The sequence below is a fragment of the Silene latifolia genome, chromosome Y, assembly GCF_048544455.1.
Source record: "Silene latifolia isolate original U9 population chromosome Y, ASM4854445v1, whole genome shotgun sequence".
NCBI classification, from domain to species: Eukaryota; Viridiplantae; Streptophyta; class Magnoliopsida; order Caryophyllales; family Caryophyllaceae; genus Silene; species Silene latifolia.
In genome coordinates, this window is record NC_133538.1 from 165,732,827 (window position 1) to 165,742,901 (window position 10,075).

Consider the following 10,075-nt stretch of genomic DNA (forward strand, 5'->3'; position numbering starts at 1 on the left):
ACCAAGACCGGCAGTTTTATCACATCTCTTGGGCTGATTAGTGAGGAAATTTAAGACATTTTGACTTCCTTCCCATTTTTTAGACACATTCTTAGCCTCAACAAGTTCCTTGGTTAAATCATTGACTCTAGTGGTGAGATGTACAATCTTCTCCTTTTCTCTTTTAAGATCATCATTGTTTTCACTTTCAATGGACATTCTTTTCTCAACTATGATGTCACGGGTTTGGTCATTGAGTTTAGACACAAGGTAACCCATTTTCTCCTTTGACTCTTCGTACTTGGATCTCATTTTGACAAATCTTTCATTCAATTCCATGAGATTTTTCATCTTATCTTGAACATTAAGCTTAAGACTAGAAATACAATTTTCTAAATGAACAATTTTGGATCTAGATGAGCTACATTCGGGAGATTCATTTTGAAATTTGACAAGTTTTTCATGAAGCATTCTAATCTCCCTTTTGTAGGCATCTAAGTTGACTTTGAGACACTCATTCTCTTTAGATAAATTAGTGACTAGTTCATTTGACACTTCCTTGACATTGTCAGAGGCAACAGTCTGAGACACTGTTGTTTTAAGTTCTTCTATCTCATCAACTAAGTCATTAATTACACCTTTAGATATGGATTTTTCATTTGGAAGTTCATCACGTTCCTTAGTTATCATGGACATTTGTAAAATCAGAGTGGTATTGACATTTTCAAGATCAGAAACATCATTGGGGTTCGACCTAAGACACTCTAGTTCGTTAGACAACTCCTTGTTCAATTTGTTTACTCTTTTCACCTCATCAGAGGCAACAATCGCACTGTCTGTTGCCTTAAGTTCACTTTTAAGGTGATAGTTTTCTTGAGCAATTTCCTCTATTTCATTTTGCATGAGATCCAACTTTTCAGTTTGTGAACGACACTTATCAAAGAGTTTGTCAAGAAACTTACATACTTTTTCTTTGGAGTAAGTCCTAGCTTTGGCCTTTAGAAGTTTTACCTCATTGTCGGAATCGGAGTCGGAATCATCGGGATGAGCCATAAGACATCTAAGATTCTCGGTTTTAGAGGGTTTTGAGACTTTGTCCTTGAGACGACTTGTAATACACATTTTAGCCTCTAATTCCTCCTCGATGATTTCATCGTCCTCGGAGTCGGATATTCCCCATATGGCGGACATGACTCGGTTTTTGTAGTCCTTTTTAGCCTTATCTCGCTTATCTTTGGACTTAATCTCATCCCACTTAGGACATTCTTTAATTTGATGTGATTTGTCACCACATTTAAAGCATCCAATAGTGGTGGAGGGTCTTTTCTTTGGAAAGCGTTTTTTCGTGTAGTTATTGTTGAACTTTTTATGACCATGGCCATTCACCATTCCAACTAAGTTCCTAGAGAACAAAGCAAACTCATCTTCTTCTTCATCCTCATCATCAATTGAAGAGGATGCTAAAGCAAGACTCTTTCCCCTTGAGGATTCACTAGAATGCTTATCGAGATTGAACTCGTGAGCCATTAGTGATCCCATTAGTTCATGAAGAGATAGAGTGGATAGATCTTTGGCTTCCTCTATGGCGGTAACCTTAGGTTGCCATTTAGTGGTAAGACTACGAAGAATTTTTCGAATGATGTCCTCGGACTCGAAATTTCTTCCTAGGCTTTTTAGTTCATTTATAATACACGAAAAGCGAGATGAAAAGCTATTTATGGACTCGTACTTTGACATGTGAAACATCTCATATTGTTGCATGAGAAGGTCAATACGGTGTTTTCTAACGTGAGACGTCCCTTCATAGACAAGTACAAGGGAATCCCAAATTAATTTAGCCGTAGGACATCCGGAAATCCGACTCACTTCGGCCTCACCAACACACCGTTGAAGAATCGACATCGCTTTTGAGTTTTTCTCGGCCAATTTAAAATCGTTTTCATTGTAATCTTTCTCATCTTTGACCTTAGTAAAACCCGTAAGGATGTCGGTTTCCTCAATAGTAAGAGGTCCGTTTTCGATGATTTTCCAACATTGATAATCAATACTTTTAATGTAATGCTCCATTTTGAGCTTCCACCATCCAAAATTCTCACCGGTAAAGACCGGGATCTTGGAGTGTTTTGAGGGATCCATTTCCCAAGATTCAAACTCTAAGGTGATAAACCTCTATCAAGAGCACGAGGCTCTGATACCAATTGAAGAGTTTAGGATCCCAAAGTACCTAAGAGGGGGAGGGGGTGAATTAAGTACCTTTTAAAAATTTTAACTTAACTTAATTGATTTAAGTTAGTTAAATGAAATGATATCTCAAATACCTAACACAACCTCTTTTAAATGAAGATTAAAAGAAGTGTCGTTGGTTATGATGAAGGCAACAGTGTAACGGATCAGTAACTTGTTGTCTTTGTATAAATCGTAAACAACGGACCAACGTGATAAAGATATAGTATCGTTGTCAAGATAATAAAAACGACAAACTAAGAATTGCGGCGGAAATAAATAAACGAAATAAGTTCAACACAATCAGTTTTGAATTGGTTCGGCCTACACTCTATAGGCCTACGTCCAATCTACTTCTCATTAATAATTTGATAATGTAATTAACTCTAACTACAATTATTCTATTACAATGAGATCCCCACAATCTACTCCGATTGTGCTACTCAAGAAACTACTCCGTTTCTTTAAGCTCTATCTAGTTCTCAAATAGTTATAGGATCAAATATCTCTAAGTTGTTCACTTAAGAACGGGAGAGATCAATTTTCGATCAACTAAGAGAAGAAAGATATTAAGCTAAGCCATACTTAAACAAATGAACCATTTTTGAGACTTGTAAGAAATATGAAAAACTTGCAATTTAAAAGATTTTAAATACTTGAAAGCATTAAGGGTTTTGCAAAGGTTTTCAATTTCTTTCTCAGATTTTATAAGCTATGAAAGTGTGTTTTATGCCAAGAAGGAGCATCTCTTTATATAGAGGAAGAAGGGTGGAGTTTACTTTATATTAAATTAATATAAAGTAAATCAAGTTTAGCAAGCCACAAGTTTTCAGTCAAAAGCATTTTCCTTGCACCAAAATGGGTAGTCAAAAAATCAAGCAAGAAAAGTTTTCTTTTCTTCTTTGCCAAGAGTCACACATGTGAGTGTGTGACTTGGGCAAATAGGGGAAGTCTTTAAAAAGCTTTAAAAAACACAAACTTAGAATCTTAACTTGTTTAGGCAAAACTTACATCTTACTAACTAATCTAATTACTTAAATTAGTTAGATGAGATGCCACAATTAAATAAAAGAGAAATGTATTCCTTTTGAAAATAATGGTTCATCCGTCCAGGAAGGTAACAGTGGGCAACACTGTTTCCTCAGTATAGCAAAGTTAATATTTTTCTAACTCGAACCTATGGACCCTTAAACAATACAAGACGATCTTCATCCTTGGCTTCATTCTACTTTGATCATCATCAATCTTTGTAAATCCTATTAAGAAAACTTAAGAGAAACATTAGTAACATTTGGTTTGTCATCATCAACACAATAAGCTCAACACTAGTTACCAACAAATTTTTAGGTTGCTCTCTTTGGGAGATAGGGTGACAAGGTTAGCAATCTTTAATCCCAAGTTCACTTTTACTAGAAGGAGAAATTATGATAAACAAAACAATGGTTGTTAAAATAGGCAACAATTATGAAGAAGATGCAGCAACACTATAGATCAAGAGAGAAAGAAACAATGAACATGAATATAGCAACAATTATGTACGGTGGAGTTTGCAGACTTTGGATGTCAACTAATAAATGTGTTGTTTTTAGTTGACAGTTTTCCACATATAAATTTTTAACGGAGAATTGACGGTTTAGAGATAGAGAGGTCCTTAAGGAAAAAATATAATCGTACAAGTCCTTAACGGGAAAAAGAAGCAAAGTTGGGGTCCTTATCTTAGGCTTAACTCCATGTGAAATTATAGGAAAAACAATTTCACGGGTGAGAGACAATTATGCATCTCCGTTCAAAATTCACCACAATTTTTTAAATCTACCTCTTCATTCATAATAATACATTATAAATATCATTGCGAACATAAAAAATGCTACATTTTAAAAACACCCTTGTCAAAAATTATACATAACCTAAAAAATGAAGACATCATTAGTTTTATTCCTTAGTTTTATATTCATGTTGGAAACAATTTTTGCCGGTGAAGCAGCAAGCCCAGAAGTTATTTACCCAAATCCAGTAATTCCGTTACCCAAGAGTCAAGATGGGGTTAATTTACGACAGGGAGGAGTAAAAATGCCGAAATTTACCGAGGAGCAAAAGAAATGTTTGGTGTCATTTGCTACAAAGGGTACGCACTCGTGTAAAGAAGATTTAGCGAGCTCTTTCGCAACTAAAAAAGTTAGCATAAGGCCCGCTTGTTGTTCTGTACTTAGTGGTATAAAAGAATCGTGTAGGAAACCGGTTTTTTTCCAAGATTCGGCTTTTGCTGAGCAAGTGTCAAAGCATTGCGCGTCTGGTGGAACTGCACCTGCGCCCGACTCTGGGTTTGAGTCTAAGGGCGGATATGGAGATGGGTCGTTCAGTGATACAACTGGAGTAGTTGCCCAAGGGCTCCCTGATGGACCGAGTTCCTTTGGGTTTTTGGGTGCTGCTTCCGGACCTAGACCAGCTGATAAACCAAGTTCATATGGATTTTCCGGTGGAGCCGGTGGGCCTATTAGCGAAACCCCAAGCCTAAGTCATGCTTAGTATTACTAATCCACAATTTTTTTTAATTGTCTAATTACTACTCCATATACTCCAATATCCGATAATCAAAGTAACACATATTTATACAGGCATGCTACCATGTTATGATCTTATTACCATCAAACCTGTAACATTTTCTTCTCTTTTCTTTTATTTTATCTTTTAAAACATTCAATTTAAGTTTCACTTAACTATAAAACGCCTTTACTGCTATTAATTATAAATAACCAAAAATCAATTACTTAGTACTGCTCCCTCCATTTCAAGTATTTACTTTTATTGTTAATAATTTTTCAAAATATTACATTTTCAACCAAACAAATTAATATATAAATAAAATATTCATAATCAAAGAACATTATTATTAGATATTAGAGAACATTAGAGATACAAGATGAGATTCAACATTTGACCACTGACCGGTCATTGAAAGACCAAGAAGAAGATTCACACCTCGACTCCAAAAATGGCCCTTTAGGTGTGTTTGGATTGAGGTATTTGGAGAGAAAAGAAAGGGAAGGAGAGTAGGGGATTTAAAATCCCTTATTTGGATAGCTAATAAGGTGGCGGGAAATGGAGGGGGAGCGATTTGGAGAGATTTAATTTTCCTCTTCCAAGCATAATCAAAATCTCTTCACAATAGGCAAGATTTGGAGTGAAATTGTATCCAAACAACCACACTTCATTCCCCCTCCCCTTCCCTTCTCTCCCTTCCCCTTCCCTCCTTCCCCCTCTCCTCCCTTTCTCTTCACTTTTGCTATCCAAACACACCCTTAAAGTTGACCTTACGGATAGATATGACTTTAAAAAGCTCACTTTTTCGATCAATTTGTTTCCTTTGTTGGCCGTGACTTGTCAGTTGTCAACTGTCATGACTCTACTTTGGATATGCCTCGGCTAGACCTTGACTACGTCTTCTCGACTCTTAGGGTATGTTTGAATTGAGTGATTTAGAGGGAAAAGAAAGGGAGGGAGAGTGGGAGATTGAAAATCCTTTGTTTGGATAGCAAATAAGAAAGGAGGGAAATGGAGGGGGAGAGATTTGGAGGGTTCCATTTTCCTTCCTCCAAGGCAAATTAGAATCTCTTCACAATAGACAAGATTTAGAAAGAAATTGTATCCAAGCACCCACTCCCCTTTCATTCCCTTATTTGCTATCCAAACAAGGGATTTTAAATCTCCTACTCTCCCTCTCTTTCTTTTCCTTTCAAATCTCTCAATCCAAACACACCATTAGGATGGTTTACTAGTTCTAGCTCCCATATACTCGTTCAGCTGTGTATCACCCAGCCCGGAGAAACCAAATTTGCAAGGGCATTCGCAAACTACAGACACTGCCGTTTACCCGGCCTGTCGGTCCAAAAAATAGGTACAAAAAAAAAAAACTGCTATCATTAACTACAAACGGTGAGGATCTCGCTCACTATCTGAGTTATGCCTATCATACTCTCGTCCTCGACTTCTTCCTACACTCGTACAACCGGGATTTGCATTTGAAGAAGGACGCCAAGTGGGATTTTGATGACTATTCGACGCATTTCTTGAGGGCCAGAAGCTACCAGTTTGACCTCCCCTGTAATTAGCTTCAGGAGGCGATATTCTCAGGCTTCCCAATCTTGTATTCACATTTGAGGCACAAGTAGTCGACATTGTGCTTCTGTTTGAATCCGGTGCTGATAAAGGATGCTGTTTGAACCATCCTTGAGAAGCAGTAGAATTAGCAGATTGGCCATAACCTATTTGACTTTCCTGGTTTGGAGAGCAATTACTGTAAGGTTCGGAAATGTTGAAATTATTTCCATTCCCAGACCACGATGAGTTACCATAACCACCGTAACTTTGCTGGTTTTGAGGGCGATTACCGTAAGATTCAGAAATGTTGAAATTGTTTCCACTCCCTCTACTGGTGCCAGACCTCGATGATTGACCATAACCACTGTAACTTAGCTGATTTTGAGGGCGATTACTGTAAGGCTTGGAAATGTTGAAGCTATTTCCATTCCCTCTACCAGCACCAGACCAACCGGTTCCAGCATGTTTGTGCATCATTGCTTCATCAGTTCCAACTTTCTTGGGGCATTGTTGCGCTTGAGTACTATATCTACTCAATAGAGTGATCATGAGACAACATCAATTTATAATGTTTCAATCCCAAGACCGTCTCATACGAAAAATTGTACATATAGAAGAAAACGAGTAAGCAAATTGTTCTCATACCTAGTGCCAGGCTGCCTTCCCGTCCACTCATGCCAGATCGGTATCTCCTCAATGTCATTCTCGGATACAGTCTGCATATGAAGCGACAGTTATAGCAACTAACACTAATTAGATAACGACAAATGACAATTTGATACACCTACTTCATGTTTGTGTACCTTTTCGGGGAGTTGAACACCTTCTAACAAGCAAGGTGGTAGTACATTTGCCATAGGCAACTTAAAGTTGCAACACCTAGAGAAAACATCCAAATGAATACATTTTTTTCTGAAATACAAAAGTTGAAGGTGCGACAAACATTAAAAATTTAAGCTTACATAATGTAATAGGATCTTGCGCATTCACAATATTTTGAAATTTCACTTTCTTTTCCGAATGCTGAATAATGTAGTCAAAGATAACTTCCGCACAACTACAACAACATCATTACCCCAGTGCCTCAATGGCTCCCGCAAATTGCGGGGTAGGGGGACGGATGTCTGTGATCTTACCTTGTGTTAGAACACAAAGAAAATTTCCGAATGACCCAAGATTAAAATTGCGTCGAGAACTGCATCGAAGGAACGCCACTTCATAAAAGAAAGAAGCGCAGCCACTTTAGTGAACCATTTTGATTTATTCCATTATAATCCTAACCAAAGTGTAATGAGTTTTTGGCTCCATTGGAAATATGGAAACAACTTCCGCACAACTATGCAAAAAAAAAGGCGGAGTTTCAGTAGCAAAGATCAATTTTAACTTGTTGGAAATGCTAGAGTTTATTTGTCCCACATTGATAGAATAAGAAACTTTTCTTGTGTTTATATACCAAGTGCCCTTCTACTAGGCACTTGTTATTATGGAGGATAATATGTACTCTCCCCACATGCGCGCCGCTGCCGTCCGGCTCAGCTCGCACGCGCTGTGGGGTGGAGTCTGCTTTGTTTTTATAACAAATAAATTTTTTCTCGTCTTATTTTTTGATCCGTTGCACTGCACACTTCGTGTTCTGTGTTGTCTGCCTTGAGAATTTACAACTCTCGTTTTCTCACAAAGTCAATTTTGAGAATTGTAACTTTAATTTAATTCTCATCAGTTTTTGGTCTCCATTTCTACTATAAATAAGACGATTTTCTGGCTTGTCAATCATCCAATTTTTCATTTCTACAATTTATACTTTCTCTCCTTGTTCCTTATAAAATCTGAGCAACAACTTTCGAGTTCCTACTCTTTCAATTGGGTGCAAATTGGAAGAGCTCTATGTATATCTTGGGGAGCGCCGTTCTCATTTGGACAGCACCGTGTCGAGGGCGATTAAGCTTCTAAGGCAATGGCCTCCATACCATGACAAACAGAGAAGTTTTTCTAATCCATTTTAGTTCGTTGTTTTGCCCTTGCAGTAACTTTTATTTCCAACAATTTAGAAGCTTAATTTGTTACTGTTGTTGGAGCTTGTGTCCTCCACAGTTACTGTGATAACATATATAAATTTCTTATAGGTTCACAAGGGTATACTTAGTATTTTATCAGTTGATTAACGTTTACTTAATAATGGTTGACTTCCTAGAAGTTTGACGTTATTATCATACTGATGGCGGTGATCAACTGGTCCCTAAAAGTCACACCTAAAGGATGTGTTTGAGAGATGTGATTGTATGAAAATATAATCACATTGATGCCTTATATGACTAAAAGGTTAGTCCATGTATTTGACTAAACAAAAGTCAATGCGATGATGAGACGATTATTTAATACAATTAAATAATACCAAATTTAGACGAATTAATTGTTAATTCGTAAATTGAATATAAACCGTTATATTTAATTAATGTATACAATGTTAGCTTAAACGAATTAAGATGTTAATTCGTAATTAAACGTAACCAGTTATATTTAATTAGCGAATTATAAATATGTTATATTTATAGTTAATGTATATATTATGCGAAATTGTCATAATAAAATGTTGACAGACCGGTATTAATAAATCGACTACAAACTATTGTGTATAGACTTATTAATACATGTCGACATAAATTGACAATTAAGATAATTAATACACATTTATACATTTAGAAAACCAACCTAAAATAAGAAGATATTTTTCTCCTTATTTTTGGTGGTTGGTGGAAAAAACCGAAATAAGAGAAAAAGGGAAGAATAATATCTTCCCCTAATCATCTCATTTACACGGTTTTAAGTAGGGCAAAAGGGAGATTATTTTCTCTCATTCTTTTGACCTAATTCTATCATCACAAAACTAAAAACCCTAAAAATAAATCATTAATTTTGGGGGATCTCATTCTAGCAAATTGAGAGGCATTTCTCAAAGCATTTTGGGTGCTGTAATATGGATTTGATATTTGTTCTTTGGCCAAATTTGTTAGGATTAAAGGTTAATTCTAAATCTCTATTCTTTTTGTTTATGTAATTTCATTTATGTCTAGCAATTTCATATTTATAGTTTCGTTATAATCCGAAATTCTTGATGAAGTATACTGATTCTTCCTACAAGTGGTATCAGAGCATAGGCCACGAAATTATTTTATATGATTTTCATAAATGAATTTAAACAAAAAATTTGAAGAAATTTTTTTTTTATTTCGGCCGAATAAAAAAAAATTCTGCCGAGTTGTTTTTTTTTCGGTTTTGATGCTTTTGTTTCCATTTGATTTATTCATATTGTTGTTTTAATTAGTTAAGATGATAATATGATAAATTTGTAGATGTTTTGATTTAATGAGAATTAAATTAAAATGGAAATGGAAATTGTTTCATTGTTGGCAATTTGTTTTTGTTATATAGTTTTGGCATAGAAGTTAATTTAATCATGTTCAAATCAATTATGATGAATCAAATATACAGATAATCGATTTAATCATAATTTGGGTATTCATTTTAAGAGGTTAAATTGAATAATCTAGTTTGAATCCATTTTTAAATTAAAAGATGATGTTTATGCCGATCTTGTTATATTAGCAACATTAAACTTTTTGTCCACATAAAATTTTTTTTTCCGAGAAAAGTAAGAAAAAAACGGCTGAATGCCGTGGGTTATTTAAAAAAAAAATGGTTTTTTTTGTTTTTAGGGCATAATGCCGCAAGATATAAAAAAAAATTGCTTTTTGTTTATTTTAGGGCATAATGCCGT

The 10,075-nt window shown here is 35.7% G+C and overlaps 1 protein-coding gene across 1 annotated transcript; it reads right to left on the minus strand.

Annotated features, from left to right (window-relative positions):
- Positions 1 to 5,957: 5,957 nt before the first annotated feature.
- LOC141627468 (uncharacterized) lies at positions 5,958 to 7,169 on the minus strand. Its single transcript, XM_074440731.1, has 3 exons — positions 7,104 to 7,169; positions 6,946 to 7,016; positions 5,958 to 6,823 (listed from the first exon to the last, which is right to left on the minus strand). The coding sequence occupies exons 1-3, from the start codon at positions 7,155 to 7,157 to the stop codon at positions 6,127 to 6,129; spliced, it is 822 nt and encodes a 273-aa protein (XP_074296832.1). The 5' UTR covers positions 7,158 to 7,169; the 3' UTR covers positions 5,958 to 6,126.
- Positions 7,170 to 10,075: the final 2,906 nt, after the last annotated feature.